Source organism: Sinocyclocheilus grahami, unplaced genomic scaffold (genome assembly GCF_001515645.1).
Source record: "Sinocyclocheilus grahami isolate Dianchi unplaced genomic scaffold, SAMN03320097.WGS_v1.1 scaffold159.1, whole genome shotgun sequence".
In the NCBI taxonomy this organism is placed as follows: domain Eukaryota; kingdom Metazoa; phylum Chordata; class Actinopteri; order Cypriniformes; family Cyprinidae; genus Sinocyclocheilus; species Sinocyclocheilus grahami.
This window is the reverse complement of record NW_015505338.1, coordinates 1,631,261-1,653,560: the sequence shown is the minus strand read 5'-3', so window position 1 is coordinate 1,653,560 and position 22,300 is coordinate 1,631,261. Positions and strand designations below refer to the sequence as shown.

General features: G+C 37.2%; 1 protein-coding gene across 12 annotated transcripts in view; it reads left to right on the top strand.

Annotated features, from left to right (window-relative positions):
• Positions 1 to 2,012: 2,012 nt before the first annotated feature.
• The window catches only part of LOC107592830 (dedicator of cytokinesis protein 3-like), a 275,733-nt gene continuing 255,445 nt past the window's right edge, over positions 2,013 to 22,300 (top strand). For 11 of the 12 annotated variants that reach the window (XR_001610031.1, XM_016282400.1, XM_016282394.1 and 8 more), the window contains exon 1: positions 2,013 to 2,602. Coding sequence is in view for 11 of the 12 variants with exons in the window: in XM_016282400.1 (XP_016137886.1) it covers positions 2,566 to 2,602 (37 nt within the window). In the remaining variant the exon portion in view is untranslated. The remainder of the gene's footprint in view (positions 2,603 to 22,300) is intronic. The other variant, XM_016282388.1, reaches the window with a different exon arrangement.

The window sequence follows — 22,300 nt, the reverse complement described above, 5'->3', positions numbered from 1 at the left end:
TTTTGCTGGTTTATGCTGGTCCTTTTGCTGGTGTATGCTGGTCCTTTGCTGGTTTATGCTGGTTTATGCTGGTCCTTTTGCTGGTTTATGCTCGTCCTTTGCCAGGACCAGCTTAAACCAGCATCCCAGCGTCAAAACATACCTAACCAGCATATGCTGGTTTTTTCAACAGTCTAACCCACCATAAATGACACATAATACAAAACATGACCATTAAACTAACCTATAATTTATGTTAAAATCCCATATTGGCTGCCACACTGTTTGGTAATGTTATTTTAAATAGCCTACCTTCTTTGTAAACCACCTACACTAGTCTACCCCGCAAAGACGATATAAAATATAAAGACTTTGTAATGCATCTTTAGGAATTTATTTTTTATACCAAACTATTTGGGGTCACTCCCGCTGCTTTAATCCTCTCAGATATGAGGTCAAAACTCTGTTTGTTTGTCCAGTTTAGTTTTCCCCCCTTTATCTCTCGCTGACCGCACAGCATCCTAAACGTTGTGCCATTTTTAATGACAAGAGAGCGTTTGACAGCTTTGCTTTGACCATTTCTGTGGTACTCACGTTTAGTTGATACACAGATATCACAACTTCAGTTCATACAGCACACGTCACCCGAACTCGCGCGCAAAAATCGGTTGTGACTTCGGTTATAAAAACCCGCGCCTCTCAATCTTCAAAACTGGCGCGCGTTTTTAGCACACCAACATATTCTGCTGCTGTCCCAGGTGAAAAAAAGTGCACTTCCATACTTAAAGTGCTCTATTTTCGCGCACTAATTTTGTACTTAATATAGCTACTTAAAATGATTCCTTAGTATTTCTTAAGATCAACTAAGTGTACTCAACTGTGCTATTTTGGGACACCATAAAAACCCGCGCCTCTCAATCTTCAAAACTGGCGCGCGTTTTTAGCACACCAACATATTCTGCTGCTGTCCCAGGTGAAAAAAAGTGCACTTCCATACTTAAAGTGCTCTATTTTCGCGCACTAATTTTGTACTTAATATAGCTACTTAAAATGATTCCTTAGTATTTCTTAAGATCAACTAAGTGTACTCAACTGTGCTATTTTGGGACACCATGAATATTCTAAAACGCGCTTTTAACATATCTCTGTATTTAAAAATATATATATTAAAATGTATTATTTAGTCACCACTTGTAGTTACAACTTTCTGTATGAAAGATGGGTTCAAGTGTACTACAAGTGGTAACTAAATACAGTTTTTTAAATAGGCTAGGCTACAGCCCTGTTGAAAAAAACAGCATATGCTGGTTAGTTATGTTTTGAAGCTGGGATGCTGGTTTGAGCTGGTTTAAGCTGGTCCTTTGCTGGTTTATGCTGGTCCTTAGCTGGTCATGTGCTGGTCCTAAACTGGTCATGTGCTGGTCCTAAACTGGTCCGACCATCTTAAGACCAGCACATGACCAGCATAAACCAGCAAAGGACCAGCATAAACCAGCAAAGGACCAGCATAAACCAGCAAAGGACCAGCTTAAACAAGCAAAGGACCAGCATAAACCAGCATCCCTGCTTCAAAACATACCTAACCAGCATATGCTGTTTTTTTTATCAACAGGGAGAGATTGTATATTAAAAGCACATTTTAATTCATATTCATGGTGTCTCAAAAATAGCACAGTTTAGTACACTTAGATGATCTTAAGTTCATTTTAAGAAGTACTAAATAATCATTTTTAGTATATCGAGTACAAAATTAGTGTGCGAAAATAGAGCACTTGGTCGGAAATGCACTTTTTGAGTCATCATTACGATAAAACAGAGGTAAAAACAAACAAACAAACAATCGATGAATGAATGAATGACAGATTGGAGAAGCCACACTGTCAGAAAATCGCATATTAATTAATTATAATTTTACAGAAGACTATAGGAAGACTGTCTAGCATTAAAGTACATTTCTTTTGTAGGCCATACCATGTTCGTTTGTATTAATGCCTAACTATGTATTTACACAGCAGACTGTAAACAAATGTGAAGTACCTGTCAGCTGTTTTAAAATATAGACCATCCTAATAACTCCAACACAAGTCAAAAACCCAGCGCGGTTACCGCTACGGCAAAGCGCGTGTCCCGGTAAAGAGCGACAATCTGCGTCATGTGACGGCGGACGGACGGAGAGATGAAGATGGCGCAGCACCGGCGCTGAAGAGTCTCCCCGTTCACCGCGTAAAATCACGGAAAATTGCATCGATCAAGCGCGAAAGAGCGCAACGCGCGCTTGCGTGACTCGAGAAACGCTCAAGGTTAGCTCGTCCTCACGCTGTTCCAGCGGTAAATCACGACTGACCGAGTCAATGAAATTAATAAATGATCGTCTCCATCCTCAGATGTTGCTGCCGCCGCATCCATAACGGGAGATCCAGACGCACGGATGGGAAACCTCAGCTGACGCGTGAAACATGTCGATTGTTTTATCAAGCATACGGCTGTGAGATAAACACGTCTGACTGTCTGCTTCAACTTTAATGTGTCATCGTACATGACATTTAACCGAAACTCTTATAATATCTTGGTTATTTTACCGGGATCATGTGGACACCGACCGAGGACGAGAAAATCGGAGTGGGTGAGTTGAAAATCTGTTTTATTTGGCATCCTTGATATAAATAGGCTATACAAATTAAGCTAAATTAAACTAATTCCAGGTATGTTTTATGTGGCTTGTAAATCATTTGAAAGCGGCAAAGAACATATAAAACTAGATGCCATATTAATACGCAGCGTTGAATGTTTTATACGTTAATGCTGAGGAGAAATTCATAACCCGTTTTATGAATTTAACACTATTACCAGGCTGTTACTATAAAACGTATTGAATTCATCATGTAAATCGTTCTGCACGACTGTTGAATACTAACGTGATGTTACAGTAGTACACACTGCTGATGTTGAGGATGCTATACTCGAGCGACAGGGGGCGATGCGAGCGGTGCGTTTCCAACAGGTGCATAGTGGAAAACATCTAATATTGAGCTCTAACACTCCTCATCCGCACCAAAATCATCTTCTGAGAGAGCACAAGCTTCTAAAACAAATGCACTGCGTCTTCACTGAACGAATGCACTGTCAGCATGTTGCAGTGGTCAGCGCTTACCCAAAAGTGTCACGGCAGTGTGTTAAATGCCAGTGCAGTTCGCAGCTCCCCTACTGTGCCTGATAGATCCAGCTTCATGTACACACAGAATCAAATTCAAACACAGAGGTTATTAATATACCTTCAAAAGAAGGAAACAGGCTTGAATGAGTTATAAAAGAAGGATCACATTGCTGCAAGAAAATTGGGAATTTGAATTATTGGTCTCATAAGGCCCTGATGAGTCACCATGTTCAGCATTGTCACCGTGTTTGATTGGTCATGTACAATGCAGCTGTCACATCGGTCAGATATATGCAGATTAGGAAGATGCATTGTTGTGTAACTAGTCTCAGTCCTGGTGGTTGACTTCCTGTGCTCGTGTGAGCCACGATACAAAATGGCAGCCGTCACTAGTGTGTTTTTGCTAGATGTTATTTGCTGGTTTTATTGTTCTGGCATTAGTGGTTTGAAGCCTTTTTAGTTGCCTCAAACTTTAATTACTCATATGAGATTCTTTAATTAGTGCAACTTTTCTGTCTCCAAGAATGATTTTAAAGAAAGATTTTTTGGAGGAAGAAATAGCCTCAATTATAGCCTTATAGTATTTCATTGACTGTCTTTAATGAGCTGTCCCTAAGTTTTAGAAGAATGTAAAGACTAATTTGGCAAAAAAATTTTTTTTTTTTTTACAATTTGTATAGCAATTAAAATAAGCATTTTAGAGAACAATTGCATATTTCTTATGTTTGGTTATTATGAAAGTGTATTTTAAAAGATGATGCTTTATATAAGAAATATATAAGAGGACACTGATTTGCATGAACGTTTTTTTATAATTTTACATTTATTAAACAATATGCAATTATGAAATTAGTTAGTGTTAACAGTTATTGGTTAAATATTTGATAATTGTAATGTCAGAAAATATATATATATTTTGAAATTTTGCATTCAAAGTTAAGTTAATTGACCACTAACTCGCATTTTATGACCAAGCCATGATCATAAATCTGAAAAAAATTCTTGACTCTATATATATATATATATATATATATATATATATATATATATATGAAAAAAATATATATTAAAAATGTAAATAAAAAATATGGGCTTTAGTTGAATAAAATTGACTAAAATTGCTAAATCTAAAACTGAAATAAAAATAAATGAAATGTAAATGAACAATTATTAAGAAAACAAAAAATTCTGAAATGTCAACTTAAAGGCACAATATGTACGATTTTTAAAATTAAAATATCCAAAAACCACTAGAACAGTGTTATATATTTTGCTGACTTGTGTACTTACATTATCTCAAATGTTTCGAAGAATGTTTAAATCCAGAGAAATAAGCTATTTTAACCAGTGACACGGACCGTGTCCATAGTGTCAGTGTCGCCTGCCAATGACGTCATAACCCCTCGATTTCCGGTTTTGTTTTGTAGAAAACATGGAAACACCAAAGACGCTTTAATATGTTGTGCGTTTTATTAGACAGGTGATGACTGCACAGAGTAGCATTATAACAGAACTTTCAAATGTATCTAGTATGATAAAGCAGCGCTGCTTTACCCCACATACGCACGACCGGAAGAAGCAGAAGCGGTCGACTGTGGCATAATAAAAGCTCCGCTGCTTTCGAGGCGTGTGTCACGCTCGTTCAGCGGCCTCGTTTCGCTTCGCCGCCTTTCAGCCTCACCATGATTCATTCTACTACGTTAATAAATCATTCGCTCATCCATGAACATGATTTCTGCCCGAGTCCCGTTCGATTACATCGGCTGTGGAGATGAAGACCACAACTCCCATGATGCCACACTCAGTCACGGCGTCATCAAACTATGCCTTTGTCTATTTGTTTATTTTTAATACGCAAAAATTACATATTGTGCCTTTAAAGTTAAAATCAAACTGAAAAATATAAATAATATTAAATAACATTGTTATGATCACATATACCAAAATTCATATACCAAAATACACTTCAAATTTATCATGTTTAAAGTTTTACTTTTCAAGGTTTAAGTTGCCCAAAGTGTCCTTGACTGAAAAATCACACATATATGAATGATGAAGAGATGAAAATGAAAAATGCAGTGCCATTGCTTCTTCTTTGGTGCTGCATTTTGTTTGCAAGGAATAGCAAAGCAGTCAAAGTTTGAAAACTTTACATTTCTCCCCAGGGAGGCCATAGAACCTCAGATACGGCCCATTTGTCAGAACTGTCATCCGACATCTGCTTTAGTTTTAACGATTATATTTTAAGAGCTACATAATTATAAACTTATAGGAACAGACCAACTATTTGCCATCTAGGAAAGCAGATCTGTCAAAAGGATGGGAGTTTTACATTCCGAGGCAGCAGAAGGTGGAAACTCATGGATGTTCTCCAAAAGGCCAACCCCCCCGAGGTTCTGGCAGGCCATTGAAAAACAGCTATTCACGCTGGCTCTGTGTGAATGGGTCTTTGTGATGCAATGGGCATGTTGAATGTGATGCTAACCCCACAGCCTGCTAATGCACCACACAGTTCACATCAATGAAGGCTATTTTCCTCCTCATCTCTAATTTTACTGTATAGAAATCATAGCGGTTCAATATTAATTCTGCTTATTTTTGATGATATTTTATATTAAAGGAATAGTTCAGTCAAAAATGAAAATTTGCACAAATTTACTCATCTCAGGCCATCCAAGATGTAGACGAGTTTGTTTCTTCATTAGATTGGGAGAAATGTAGCATTACATCGCTTGCTTGATCCTCTGCAGTGAATGGATGCCGTCAGAATGAGAGTCCAAACAGCTGATAAAAACATCACAATAATAACAAGTAATCCACATGATTCAGTCCATCAATTAACATCTAGTGAAGTGAAAAGCTGTGTGTTTGTAAGAAACAAATTTATCATGAAGATGTTTTTAACTTTAAATTGTTGCTTCTGGCTAAACTACGAGTCCATAATATTGCTTTCTCCAGTGAAAAAAAGTCTTGTCTGAATCAGGAGAGAAAAATTTACAGATCAAGCCTTAATGACGACTTTGTTTCTTACAAACACACAGCTTTTCAATTCACAATACATTAATTGTCATGTGGATTACTGTGATGTTTTTATCAGCTGTTTGGACACTCATTCTGACGGCACCCATACTGCAGAGGATCCACTGGGGAGCTGCTACAGACATTTTATGGCAAATTTGGCTTTTTTTTGGGACCAGAACAGGTGATATTAGTATAGAAACAGAACATTTTGAGGTTGGAGAGGAAATTATTATATTTGAGATGGTGATTACCACCACATATAACAAATTCCACCCCTTATTTTGATTATGAGAACAGGGCTACCGAAGTATGTCTTCATTTTAGTAACTACACTATTCACCACTGCTTCCTCTACATAAGTCATAGGTGACATTGTTGATATAATGGAGATAATAAGATGGAAATATTCTGTAAGAGGGCCAGACTGCCCAATTTTATGGTTAAAGAGCCAAATGTCCTCGTAATGCCTAGAGGTGATGTATAATTTACTAATGTGCGCAATTACATCCCATTTTGATCTGGCATTGCGTAATGTTATATCCTTGGGGCATTTGCGAATGGCAGCACTCATGCTGCGTTGGATGTGGGACGTTTTTATGTTGATTTATCTGAATACCAGCCATATAGCGCTTTGTTATTCGATGTTTGGAAAAAAAAGAATGTGTGAAGAAACAAAATGGCAGCGCTAGCATTTGTTTTGAACGAATATCAACAAAGATGCTAATTTAAAGTGTTTTATATTGGTTAAGCATATGTTGAATGTATACTAAACAAGTTTCATCATGTGAAGCTGAACTTGATATTTTTATTTGCAGTTACATTGCGCTGACCATGCCAGTTGTCACTGTGAACTCATACTGACACCTAGTGGTGTGGATGAAGAATCACGTTAAAATTTTCAATTACTGATGCCATTGCATAAATGCGGCATTTGCAATGAGACATAAATAAGTTATTCTGTGAGCAAAAGTGATCAATTTTATGGCTTTACCAAGATGCAAGTAGCTTCAGTTGGTCATGTGATTTCAAAATGGCTGCCTCCATGACAGGACCCACTCCTTGTTAAACAAAAACGATTTTTTTTGGCTTGCTGATATAACTGCTGCTTAATTAGTGTACATCATTTAAATTTAAATTTTTCGAACACACTACTTAGTTGTTTGTTGAGCTTTCCATTAAAAGGGAATGTTTATCATTAGTGACTTATAATGATATACAGTATTATAGCAATATATCGACCAGATTTTTTAATCAGCTCATATTCTGCCATTTCAGGCTTCCTGCTTTCAGAATATTTAAAATCAGAGTTCAGACGTTCGGTAAAGTCGTAAGTCAAGAGTTTAAAACACTAGCAGTTAGCATGTGCTGATAGACGCGATAGTGCTAATAGCACTCTTCCGGTCCCTTCTGAGATTTGTTTGTCATCTGTAACTCTGCTTAAAGGAAGGAGTTAACACAGGCAGATGGGGAAACTATTATGTCCCCTAATTTAATCTGTATTGGATGGACAGCTAAAGAGGTCCAGCCTCATTCTGGGCCTGGGGACGCTTTGGATATTTGCCATTGAATATTCATCTTAGCTTAATGAAGAGGATGCGCTCAATTAGAATATTATAGAAGGGTGTGATTGTGGGCTGTCAAAGAGACGGGGTGAGAAGGAGGGTGTCCATTGTTGTTCAGTAGATCATTAAGTGCAATTATGAGCCATCATACTTGCCTGTGACAGGAAAAGAGTGCTTGGGATTTCAGAAATGTTGATGGAGGGTGTTCTGGAGGCACTGTGAGAACTTTTATTCAAAAAGTAGGTGGTGGAAAGTTTGTTTGTTTCCAAGACTGTCACAATTCAGCCTGCAGTTAGTTATTAGTGATGCTTGCTAAGGCTGATGCCTCAAATCAAGTGGCTTGTTGTGAATCCGTGTATTATTCAATCATTCGTTTTTTTGATTTAATATTGAAAATAGAAAAATGAGAAAACGGCTCCTTTTTCGTTTTTTGGAAAAAAACGAAAAACAAGAATTCAGCTTAAATTTACGTTTTTCGTTCATGGGTGGAAAAATGAATAAACAGCTTGAATATTCGATTTCTACATGTGGGCGGGAATTAAATGCCCCTTTCTGCTGATTGGTCAGCCGAAGATCAAACCGTGCAATCATCAGTTCTTCTGCAGTATCTCCGCTGCTGCAGTTGTACGAATGAATAACCCATTTGATCAATTTCAAATTTTTCATCAAACAAACAGACTAATGCATAGCTCGACACAACTTGTACCGGGGCAGAGTCTAGACAGGTCTTTCTTCTGTGTAGACCAGCGGTTCTTAAAGTGATAGGGGGTCCAAGAAATAATTAGCTATAGCCTAAAGTATTTCCAGACTGTAAAGTCGTTTTTTTTTTTATCATGATACATAGGCCTACTGTGATTTATTCCAAAGTGACTTATATGATGCATTTAATGTAAAATAATCTAAATGAAGCCTTTTAAAAGAGAGTATTCCCTGTGGTTGATGTTTGTGGCATGCGCCAGAAAGATGCTCAAGGAGACCGAGACGCACTAAAGCAGAGCATTTTGTTGTTCTCTTTATTTTTTCAAAGGCATGACATTTTGTAGTTATTTTGAATGTAACGTTACACGATTAAAAATATACATTTTACCATGCCATACGACTATACATATTAAGTTATTTCCCCTCGATGGGGGAAAAAATCCAAGTGAACATCAGTCAGTACTCAATATTAATTTAAACTGCTTTAAATATGACAGCTGCTTATTTCCTGTGCATTCTGAAGGTATACTGAGGGTTTGGTGAGAAACAAATGGAAATGGCAAGTTATTATATTTTATGAAAATCTTGCGTTGCAGTGCGAGTGCGCAGCAGCTCATGCCACGCACAAGTGCATGTATGTATTATCAATTATAATAAGTTTTAATAAAATACAAGACTACATTATATAACTCCAACAGTAGGCTATTTAATATCTGTTGTTCTCCAATTGTCAGTCAGAATGACAGTTCTTGCGTGAACATAGGTCAACCAAAGCCAATTTATTATTCTTTCCTTTTTGTCTTAGTGTTTAAAATATTTATTTGGAAACAAATTAATTAATTTCTTAATTAAACAAACAAACAGACTTACTGGGTGAACAGGGTAGGTCATATCATACCCTGCCATGCCCAGCTGATGCAAAGAATAGAATTTATATCTACACAGAAGAAAGCACTGTCTAGACTCTGCCCCCGGTACGAGTTGTGTCGAGCTATTCATTTGACTGTTTGTTTGATGAAAAAAAGATTAAATGTAGTTGCAATAAATGAGTTAAGAATCCATACAACTGCAGCAGTGGAGGACTATTATTCTGCTGCGTGATACTGCGGAAGAACTGATGAAGGCACGGTTTGAGCTTCGACTGACCAATCAGCAGAAAGGGGCGTTTAATTCCCGCCCACATGTAGAAATCAAATATTCAAGCTGTTTATTCATTTTTCCATCCATGAACGAAAAACTAAAATTTAAGATGAATTCTCGTTTATCGTTTTTTGGAGAAATTTTTGGATTGTTGTGGTGTGCTCAAGTGTTTGTAAGTGTTCAGACTTAAAATTTTCACCGGGCAGATAATACAATCACAATATCATCCTGAATATGGATACTTGGGGGTTAATATGCTAGCAAATGCATAGCAAGAATGTGTTTTTTGAACATTAAAGTATGTCAACATATTCTGTTACACCAAATACACAAAATAATGATCTTTATGACCCCTTTAATAAATTTCACCTGGCAGATGATAACATTGGAGATAAAATCACACAGACTTCCATGTAACCGATGTGTTTTTTGAACATTAAAGTATGTCAACATATTCTGTTACACCAAATACACAAAATAATGATCTTTAAAAAAGCATCATATGACCCCTTTAATAAATTTCACCTGGCAGATGATAACATTGGAGATAAAATCACACAGACTTCCATGTAACCAAGACCAGAATATTAGTTTGTAGGGGTTAGCAGGTGTAAGGTGGCTAGCAAACGCATAGCAACATGCTAAAACACATTAAATTGTAAACTAGAAACACAAAATTAGCTCTAAATAAACTTTTGTGGGAGATTTTTTGTGTAATTTGTAACAAATTACTATTAATTAATTTAGCAAAACAGTTTTAGTGCCGTTATTCTAGGATATAAACTATTTGCCGTTTCTACGTTTCCATCTTAAAAGTAGAAGATGGAAAGTTTGTTTGTTTGTTTGGAAGACTCTCACATTTCAGACTGTAGGCCTAGTTGTTAGCGATGTTTGCTAAGGCTAATACCTCAAATGATGTGGCTTGTTGAGATGTGCTTTACCTTTCTAAGTGTTTAGATTTATAATTTTCATCTGTCAGATTAGAAAATGGTTGATGAAATCGCATAGACTTACATTAAATGCCACTGCATGGAGTTTAGCAGGTGCTTAACCACTTAGGCTAGCATAGCAACATGCTAAAACACGCTAACTTATATAATAGCAAAACAAAATCTCCAAATTCCAAACCGACTCCTGGGAGAGTTTATTAGTTTAATTTTCTTACCAATTTTGGATTTTGTTTAGGTTAGTAACACAAAATACTAATGTTTTGTTTTTTTTTTCTTTCAAAATGTTTGTTTGTTTGTTTGGAAGACTCTCACATTTCAGACTGTAGGCCTAGTTGTTAGCGATGTTTGCTAAGGCTAATACCTCAAATGATGTGGCTTGTTGAGATGTGCTTTACCTTTCTAAGTGTTTAGATTTATAATTTTCATCTGTCAGATTAGAAAATGGTTGATGAAATCGCATAGACTTACATTAAATGCCACTGCATGGAGTTTAGCAGGTGCTTAACCACTTAGGCTAGCATAGCAACATGCTAAAACACGCTAACTTATATAATAGCAAAACAAAATCTCCAAATTCCAAACCGACTCCTGGGAGAGTTTATTAGTTAAATTTTCTTACCAATTTTGGATTTTGTTTAGGTTAGTAACACAAAATACTAATGTTTTTTTTTTTTTCTTTCAAAACTCTGTTTCAGTGCTGTTTTTGCAGGATATAAGCTATTTCTTCTGGCAAAATTTTATTCAAAAAGTAGGTGGTGGAAAATGTGTTTAGTCGGGAGACATTTCATTGTCACATTTCAGACTGTAGTTGTTAGCGATCTTTGCTAGGGCTAATACCCCAAATCATGTGGATTGTTGAGGTACTACTTTTCTAAAGCCGCGTTTCCACCGAAATTACCCGGAACAATTGTACCAGGAACTTTTTCCCCCAGACCTGTTGCTTTCTGCGTTTTCCACCGCGGCCTAAAGTACCGAGACGTTTAGGCAAAATAGTCTGGTGAAGTAGGTCTGCGTGCGTTTCTCAATACCAAGTACGCACATTTCGGACTTGCATCCTCGGTAGTTTGGACTTCACAAATTCTACTCGGGAGCGTGAACTCCCGCGGAGAGGATGGCGCAAGTCTGGTAATTCTGCAAACAGCAGCGTACTTGATAAGTCAGTCAGCTCGCCTTGGCTACTGCATTTTTCCTCACTGTTCATTTACAATAAGACGATGCTTATTTACAATAAGACAAAATATGATATCAAACACCACTGCCTCCTTTCGTTTTCATTTAAACATATTAATAGCCGCAGAAATGTAGTTCAGGGAATGTATATAGCCTGCATTACAATGAAACGAAATATATCAAACAGTGTTGCCTCTTTTTATTTTCATTTAAACATAATAATAGAATAATAGAATAATACAATAAAGACCAAAGATTACCTGTTAGATTTACCCAAAACGAATTATATCTTATGTTTAACCACTAAAGTGACATCAGAGCCAGCAGCAAATGTCAGAAGGACTGGCCGAAGTTAGGCTACTCTCGTCGGGAAACATGAGCACTGAACTCCCGGTGATCGTCTCACGTCTCCGAAATCAGCGAAGCACATTTTTAAGTAGCCGCTGTCTTTATAAATAAACCGCATATTTGAGTTTTAAACAACTACATTCTCGCCTGAAATACTTTTAAAACTACATTTCATGACACAATAACAGTACTATTATGAAAATTATCCGAATAAATGGTGGTTGAAATACAATGCTGCGTGAACTCAACCAATCAGCATGCTCAGCGCTCAAGTCCCGCCCCCGAAAGTTCTGGACCTTTTGAAAAAGTACTACCTCGCGAGCAGGGACTTTCTGAGGGGCAATTTTTTACCTGGAACTTTATTTTGATCCTGGTTCCTGTGGTGGAAACACACGGAGTACCGGCCCAAAGTCCCTAGTTCCTGGGGAAAGTTCCTGTGGTGGAAATGAGGATTTAGTGTCCAGATTTACAATTTTCACCTAGTAGAATATAAACTGGTCGATAAAATCACACATTTACATTAAGAGTAACAGAGTCCAGAATATCAAGAATATCAGGTGTTAGGTGGCTAACATAGCAATACACTAACTTTTTAAAATAGCAAAAACTAGCTCCACATCTGCTTAGCAAATTTGGGTTTTGTTCATGATAGTTATGCAAATTACTAATAATTAATTTGGGAGAACACAGTCTCGGTGCTGTTACTGCAGGATATAGACTATTATTGCTGTTGCTACCATTTTCTATGTTTATGTTGCTAAACTTCTAGTCAATAAGTATATGGTGGAATGTTGGTTTGTTTGGAAGCCTGTCACATTTCAGACTGCAGCTTACAGATTAGCAATGTTTGCCTGCTGAAACCTCAAATCTGACTGCTGTGAGAGTTTATTAGTATAATTTGCCTACTACATTTGAGTTTTGTTCAGGATATTACACAGATTACTGATTTGATTTGGAAAAGCACATATCTCAGTGTAGTATATCAACTATTTTTGCTGTTCGTATTGTTATGTTGGCATATAACATGCATCTCTTGTGAAACTTCTGGAACCTTTTCACCCCACACGCATCTCCAAAATGTGTGTTTGTGCTGAATATCAGCAAGAGCGGAACACAGGGAGAAAGAAGCAGACAGAGAAGGGAATAACAAGGCACAAAACATAGGAGATGTCAGCAGTCGATACCTCCACCAAACTGTTTACAGCCATCCTTAACCAGAGGGGGCTTGTTCACATGTTCAGTCACAAATGCCACTGTTGCAATGCAAGGAGATGTGAACATTTGGGAAAGGAAGCTTGCTGGGGGAGTAGAATTGGCACGCAATACCTGTCATCCTGAGCCCCATACAAACTCGCACACGCTTTATATTGTGAGCCTCCTCTACAAGCACCCCTGCTGAATGTTTGCTAGAGGCAATGGATGTCAATTATATAAAAAACTGTCAGCTCCTGATCATTACTCTTATTTTGTCTTCGATCGGGCATTTAAAAGCTTCATTCTTAATGAAGTCTTATGGTCAGCCTGTGGCCTTAGTGCAGCTTGCCTGGGTCTAATGGCTTTCTGTGGATATGATTAATGCTTTTGCTCTTTGTTAGTGTATTCTCATTATTTTGTGCTTTTATTTTTCATTATATAGTTAGAATAGCTGTTATACATAATTACATATTATATATATATATACTCTACTGTTCAAAAGTTTGGGGTAAATCATTTTTTAAAGAAAATAATACTTTTATTCAGCAAGGATGCTTTAAATTAATCAAAAGTGACAGTAAAGAGTTTTACATTGCTACAAATATATACATTAAATAACCAAAAAAATGTATCACAGTGTCTACAAAAATATGAAGCAGTACAAATGTTTTCAGCATTGATAATAATAATAATAAATGTTTCCTAAGCAGCAAATCGGCATATTACAATGATTTCTGAAGGATCATGCGACACTGAAGACTGAAGCTTTTTATCACAGAAATAAATGATATTTTCAAAATATATAAAAATAGAAAACAGTTATTTTAAATAACAATATTATTGTTTTTACTGTACTTTTGATTGAATAAAGAAAAAAAATGTACTGACCTTAAACATTTGAATGGTTATGTATATGAATAAATATATCATATGTACAGTATCAGTCATTTTTCCATCAGTAATGAAAATTATTTATGAATTTAATATGCAAAAGACAGGAATAGTAGGGCATAGCTTAATTTTTATTAATTAGGATTTTACTGGATCTTAAAATGTGGATGATATATACTGTACCAGAATGAAGGCAGCTGGTTGAAGGGGAGGGGCTAAAAATAAGCGGCACTGGTGATGTCACTGAAAAAGAATAGTAGTTTCAGAAACAATAAATGATCATTTTTGATTCATATAGTCTTTAAGCTGCATTTCATTAAACATATAACTCACTCAGAGTATTGTTTGTAATATAGAGTATGAGCTGGAACTAGGATTTGGATTTATAGTTAAACCCCACTGTAACATTACAGATAACATCTCAGCTACATCCTCCTGCAGAGGATAGAACATGTTTTAATTGCATTTGTATCATTAGTCCTAAGTGCTCTGAATTAATTAAAAGATCTGATAAAGAAGCAACCGAGCAAGTGGTTTTACAGGAGGCGCTGTCCAAGGTGCTGAACACAGATCCATTGTTCAACACACACGGATTGATACCTGAGACGCTCTGGCAGCAAATAGGTTTACCACGCTTTTCTAACACCCAAGACGCATTCAGCAAATCCTCAGTTAGATACTCCTTCAGACACATCCTCTTGTTCGAAATCCCAGGTCTTATGTCAATAGCGACATAATTGCTGTGAAAGTGGCACGACGGAATCCTCCTATTTACCTTTTCCTCCGGCCGACCCCGACTCTCCTGAATGAACCCGACTGAGCAGCCGGCAGGTCGTTAGTAAAACATTCCGGCGCTCTCGCAATAAGAGCCCTGATTTTGCTAGCTGAAAAAACTTGATTAGCTCTCTTTCAGTCGCTCGCTAGGTCTCAAATCAAACATTTACCTTGCATCAATATTTCTCTGATTTGAAGTAAATTCCAGGTGCCTTTTCTTCAGACTTCCCTCTAGTCAAACAGTCGCTCTCTTGCTGTTTATCAACCTCGATTATTGATTCTTCCTGTTGCTAATCAGCGAGATTTTCTGCTAGAAACAGCGAGAATTCGCCAACTAATTGGTGTGATGCTTATTTGGTGTGAGTTTATTTTTTGATGTGTTCACACTTGTCATGTTTGGTTCGATTAAAACTAACTGTGGTGCGATTGCTCTGTTAGTGCGGTTCATTTGAGTAAGTGTGAACGCTGCCATCCGAACCCTGGTGCGCACCAAACAAGCGGACCAAGACCGCTAAAAAGATGGGTCTCGGTCCGCTTCCAAACAAACTCTGGTGCGGTTCGAATGAAATATGAACGCAACACGGACCAAATACTTATAAACTAACCAAAAACAGGAAGTAATAAGATGCGACGCTATGCGACATGATTTGACGACACGGTGTAACCAAAACAAAATGAGCAGAGGGCAAACGTGGAGCAACAATGAGGTAAAGTGCCTTTTATGAGCTCCTTGTGGGTTTGCAGGTGGTAAAAATACAATTATATGTACACGCAAGAATGAGCGCTTAGTCCAGCAGACGGCATTATGTGTGTTCGACTTTAAGTCGCTTTAAGTCTAACGGACCTTTTGTTTGGGGTGTTTGGTAAGTTCTGTCTCGATATATACATCATTCAACCCGACCAATCAGGTTGTAAATGTATCACTATGCCTTTAGGTTCGGTGTCTTTAGGTTCGCTGTCAAAAATGCCAATGCAAACGCTAAGCGGACCAGGGTCAAATGTATCATTTCCCTTTTTGGTCCGGACCAAACAAACCGAACTACAAGTGTGAACACACCCTTAGTCGCCCTTTGATTGTCACTTGGGAAGCGAAGGCCTAAAATCGACTGTTATCTTCCCAGAAATTTTCACATAACTTGTTTTAGCGGCGTATGGAGTCCATTATGAATGTTTTCAAGGCTTTAAATCTATATTTTTGGTTTCAATTCCTTGAAACGTTCTTATTTGCAGAACCAAGTACAACTTTTGTGTTTGTGATTCAAAGTATCTCTTTCCCATAAGGATGTGCCTTATCCCTATTGTATGTAGACAAGGCCGGCACAAGGGCCCTAAGCATTGTGGGATTCTGAGAGTTCCGTTGTTGTTATAGCAACCGCTGTGAAACAGAAGCCGGCCTGCGGAACTCTGGCACAGGGATTCCAGCATTACCATAACAACCCTGTTATCACAGTCAGAAATTAGCATGGTTTAGTAAGCAAGTCACTGCCGAGGAGGTGAATCACATGTCCGCCGACCTTGTGTTGTAGAGCATATGTAGATTTGCATGAGGGATTGGGATATTTCACTACTATTTGTAATGTTTCACACTTTCATGTGAACAGGGATGTGAATGTGGCTTGGATATCTATAATTTTTGGAGATGCCAATTTAATCTGATGTATTTCTAAATGAAACTAGCTATACAAAATGTAGGCGTGGCTTAATTTTAATCACCAATTGATTGGATTGAAAAAAAGTGGGCAAATATCAGTCTCATGAGAACATCCTGAAAGGGCTGATGGCTAGTGCACAGATTTATTTTTTCTCTACTAAAAATCGCCAGGCTGCCTTTTTCCCCAAGCCTGAAATAGAAAGCTGAAGTCAGCTTTTAGAACGAAACACTTTTGTCTTCTGAAAGGCCTCACTGCCTATTGATTAGCCCTCAATGACTTTGTTAATGGTGACAGTGTATGGCATGTTCACTAGGGCTGACATGTGTATGTGTGTGTCTGCCTGGCCCCCCTCCCTCCCTCTCTCTCTCTCTCTCTCTCTCTCTCTCTCTCTCTCTCTGTGTGTGTGTGTGTGTAAGGTCACATGGCTGAAGGCTGGAGTCAAACAGCTCTTAGTGGTGACATAAAACTGCATTTCCATTCCCTCTTTGGGGCCAAATGGATTTTAGCGGTTTACTTTACAATAATCATTACCAAACACAAATAATGCCAAATGCAATTTATGCCAAAATTAGCATCTCCATAATATAACAAAGAGTGAAAAATTTAAGGGGGTCTGAATACTTTCCGTACCCACTGTATATATACTGTAGAATGATAAAACTATTTGTAGTTGGATGGATATCTAGAATGACTAAATGATGGATGGATCGATGGATATATAGAATGACAAAACAATGGATAATTGGACGGATATATACAGTATATGTATATATATATATATATACATACAAATATTAATGTCAAAACAATGGATAGTAAGACGGATGTATAGGTTGACACAATGATAGATAGTTTGATGGACATAATATATTAAATCCTTTATGGATGGATGGATATATAGAATGACAAAATGCTAGATAAATTATCAGACCGACCAACCAGATTAGAGCTTGCCAGTTTGACAAAGCTCATCTTTGTAAACAATATGCTCAGTGATCAGTGAACAGACTGTGTGCGGCTGAGTTTAGATCTTGAGTAGCAGGCTTAGCAACAGGAAATAAATAGAAACATACAGAAAAGCCAACATCAGCCACTAAGCCTTCAAATGATCTTAAATTATGAACGAGCAGAGTGCATGCTTCATCTTTATTTAGCCTGTGCTCTTTTTTATCTCTTGAAATCCTCCTCCAGTGGACTCTTATCACATATGTGCCATCTTTTCTTTGTCAAGTTGATGTTTCCTGTCCCACCCCCCCTCTCATTCTCACATTTCCTACATTTTAAAAATCTCTCTTTTTCTTGTCCACTCAGTCCCTTTTCCCTTTCTCATATTTCCACTGATGGGCAATTACTTTGACCCAATTCCCAGCTGTCCTCATGCTAATGGAGCTGCGCTATGACTGTTTTTAAGTCTCTTTTACCTTGCACATGCTAATGTGCCGCTTAGGTTCGGCAATGGTGTAGTACACACATCATTTTCCTACCGTGTGCCCATGTTGACTTCCTGCACACCATCTACATGAATTCCGGCAGCTAGGAGATATGCTTTTATAATTCTGCTTCCAGCACATTGCATCAAAGCACCATGGTTCATATGGAGTTCAGGCTTTTTTTTAGCATATTTTGTGGTCAAAAGAGTCAGAGGCCACCAGCCCCTTTGGGATAGAATGTGCTAACACAAATTTTTATCAGGCATTTGCATGATCTAATCCAGTCATTTAAGCACATGGTGTAGAATAACTAGTTATCTAGTGCTAATGATACTGTTATAGCCAATCAGAACGCATTTAGTGGTGCAATTGTAGCACTTTTGCTTGTGGTATTTTAGTAACTGCATTCTGAATTATGAGGATGAGGCCTCGCCCACAAGTGTGATGTCACTTGGCTATTTGCCTACAGAAAATATAAAAAAAATTTATCCTACAGAGTTCTCCCTCAGTGTTTAATCGCATTGGGCCAATGAGATTTCTCTGTAGGCGGAGCAATTCTGCATAACCCCAGAAACAAAGAAACTACAGTACCAATGTATTCTTATACCAAAGTATTCCAATGCTTGTCCTAGCTAGTTAGCAATTTTATTGTTAGATTACATAGCTTGTTGTTAAATCCCAGCTAATAGGGAATGTTTTTAGAACTATGCCAGAATTTTAGCCGACGTTACAAACAAACATTCTTCCAGTAATGTTAATAGAATGTTTGTTTAAAGTTATCTGGTCTTTAATAATGTTCTAAAAACATTAAAAAAGCACAAACATGATATTACATCATTCATGGAATGCTTTTTTGATGTTTTAGTTGGATGTTCGCCTAACATTGTTTAAATGATACTACAGAATGTTCAGAAAACATATAAAAGTAATGTTACTATAATGTTTAAAAAATGATAACATAACATAAAATGTTCCTTTATGTTCGTATGCAGCCAAAAAGATCTACAAAAGTGGACGATTTGAACATTCAGAAAAATGTTTTCATAACTCACTGGAAATGTTAGCAAATGTTCTTAGAACATATTTTTGTTAGCTGGGTTAGCATGCTTGTTACTTTTTATGTTCTGCCTAGTGTAAGGAATGTCTTGGGGAAATTTTCAACATTTCTCTTGAATTTCTCTTGAATACTAGAGAGTCCAGTCATACCTCTGATGTATTATATATAGCTCAAATTATTAATTAATCACGATAAGCTGCGTGCCATGGCATTATGCTAAGTTAGATCTCTAGCCAGAAGCTAACATAGTGTTTCCATCAGCAAAGTGGACACTCATGATCTACATTTTAAAGCTTTTTTACAGTAAGCTGCCCATGGCGTTGATTGAGAAGCCAAAGTTTAACACCATATTTTGCATTCTGCATATCTCTTGCATATCTCTGTTGTAAACATGCTGCTACCCTGTCCTACCCATATGCTGGTTAGGTATGTTTTGAAGCTGGGATGCTGGTTTGAGCTGGTTTAAGCTGGTCCTTTGCTGGTTTATGCTGGTCCTTAGCTGGTCATGGACATGATCACATGGCCAGCTAAGGACCAGCACATGACCGGTTAAGGACCAGCACAAACCAGCAAAGGACCAGCATAAACTAGCAAAGGACCAGCTCAAACCAGCATCCCAGCTTCAAAACATACCTAACCAGCATATGCTGCTTTTTTCAACAGGGTAGCTTATTATTCTCATTATAACATTATCTTTGTTTTTTAATAGATAAACACAGTCTGTCGGTCTATACTAGAGTAATTGTTCATTTCAAATGAAGTCAAAATAAAATATAAACAACAACATTACTTTACAATTTGGAATTTCCAGAAGTCATTTAAACAGCATTTCCATTAGCACATTGAGTTTGTATTTTTTCGACTTAACTCTCATAAATTCTCATTATACAGAAATTTGAGGAATAAGTTGTTCTTGCTGACTTATTTGATTACCCAAATTACTTTGGGATATTTAATTGATAATGTATTTCCAATATCTGTTGATCTTGTGATTTGGTCAGTGGATAGCCTAAATGTGAGAATCTCAATCTTAGCACATGCTAACCGCTAACAGCTAACCAGGCCCAAACAGAATCTGCACCAACAGAAAATACTTAATAGATTTTAGGCACCCATTAGTTTTACACATTCTCTGCATTTTGCATGTTTGTTTATTAATATTTTGGCAAATTTTTCAGGCTTACAGCTGACAGTAAGCAGCTTTGTGTTAACACATTTTACCATATTTAAACCAGGACTCTGTTTGAATTGACTGAGTGCTGTCTGTCACTGTCTTTAAATCATCCTCTGAAAATCACAGATTTTCTCCTCACAATCAGCATGGAAAATGTCTGCAGTTTCAGCCTACTTTAAGTCTATAATATAGCCTACTAAACACATATATTAATTGAAACAAATCAAAGTAGCTCTTCATGGGTCTGTTTGTATCAGAACTGACGTTCTCCCTCCACCTCCAAAATCTGACTTTTTTTTTTGTTATACAAAACATTCCTCATCGGTTAGGCTTCTTTGTTGTCCTCCAAATGTTAGTATGTTAATGACCCAGATAATGACTTGCCAGAATGTAAAATCAACCTATTCATGCAATTCACGGACACGCTGCTTTTGCAAAGCATTTCTGGCCGATTATCGGCACCGATATTAAGCATTTTTATGATTATCGGTCATTTTCAAAACCGATTCGCCGATAAAATAACTTAATTTTGAAACGTGCTATTTGGCTCTGATGCAGCCTGTCAGAACTCACCACTCTGTGGCCTAAAGCAGTCTCCACCCACCACCCATCTGATTTGTTGGGAGTCACGAGTCCGACCAATCAAAGCGGAATTCACTCTCACTCCGAAAGCGCTTGCTAACTGGAGCTGCTTCAGTGATCACGCATCAGTTGTCTCTCAAAGGTAAGGCAGCAGCAGACGTTGCTTAAGTTGCAATAAATCACAATCCACTAACGTTACACTGAAGTTGCAAAACACGTCAATATTATCTACGATTTCCGCGATGTGGAAAACGTGGACAGAATCGCGGAATCCAGTCATATAAATGGAATTGACTGTATGACGCAGAATGTCACAGAATTTGTCAAAGTTTGGATGAATTAATCAAAAGTAGGTCAGTACACTTAAATAGAGTCACAATATGGACTAGTATCTGTAAATATTAAGCCGCAAAAATACTATTTAAATGTGAATCCAGCATGTTCTGCGTGTCTCTCTGTATGTAAATGGCACAGACGCGCTGTGTTGTTTTCTACACATACAAAGTGTGCGACGCTCACGGTGATTTCAGCTTCTGTCGTTTCACTACATGAGGACATAAATACATGAACAACATCTCCAGAACTGCTCTGACTCCTTCTAAGAGTCACTTAATGAGCATTTGACAGTTTCATTGGAGTAAAACTATCTTCATATCATTTATATAGACCTACAGAAACAAGTTCCTCATGGCAACCCGTCAAAATATAAGTTTGGGTTAGTTTACAGAAATGATCAGAAATATATTACTGTGGTGCAGTATGATGTATATAATACTACTCTGAGATGAAAGTTTTCCATCGCTACGACGGATTTCCGTCAACTGGAAAAAATGAGGGGAAAAGAAACATGTAGCACATTGTTGTTGTTCTGCTGGCACACCAAAAATCATCCCCGCCATGGCTGCAGCTTCTCACTGACAACATAACGCCGCTCACATCATTCACAGTTGGGTTATTAGCAGAGAACACAGAGCAGAACTTGAATTAGGTGGTTTCAGTTTCATTTTTAGGTAGTCTATAATTTCAGTTATTTAAATCATTTAATATTTTTGTTTTTAAAATGTTATATTTAAAACATTAATCTCAACATGAATTTATGAATTTAATTACACTCATGCCACCTCTGAGCCTGAACATGTACCTACAAGCCACTTTTGTGTTCTTCTGTGCACCCTCTTTAGTACAAATTCATTTTTTATTAACACTAATTTCATATGATTGGTAACATATTTGTCTTATTCTACTTATTATATTTAAAAAAAAAAGAAATTTTAAAAAGCTTATAAACATACATTTTTTAATTTGACATATGAAAATGATACTGTTGCAAACGTGAAAAAACAAAAAAACACCCCTGTAAATCACTTTAAGGAGTCAAATATCACCTCATATTAGGAAGGCTAATTTTTTATCAGAATTTTGGATTATTGATCAGAAGTTGCTCCTACATTTTTTAAATTAGGAGGACAAGCTCTCCTAAAAAGAAAAGTAAGCATAGAGCCATGTGTATCAGTATATTAGAT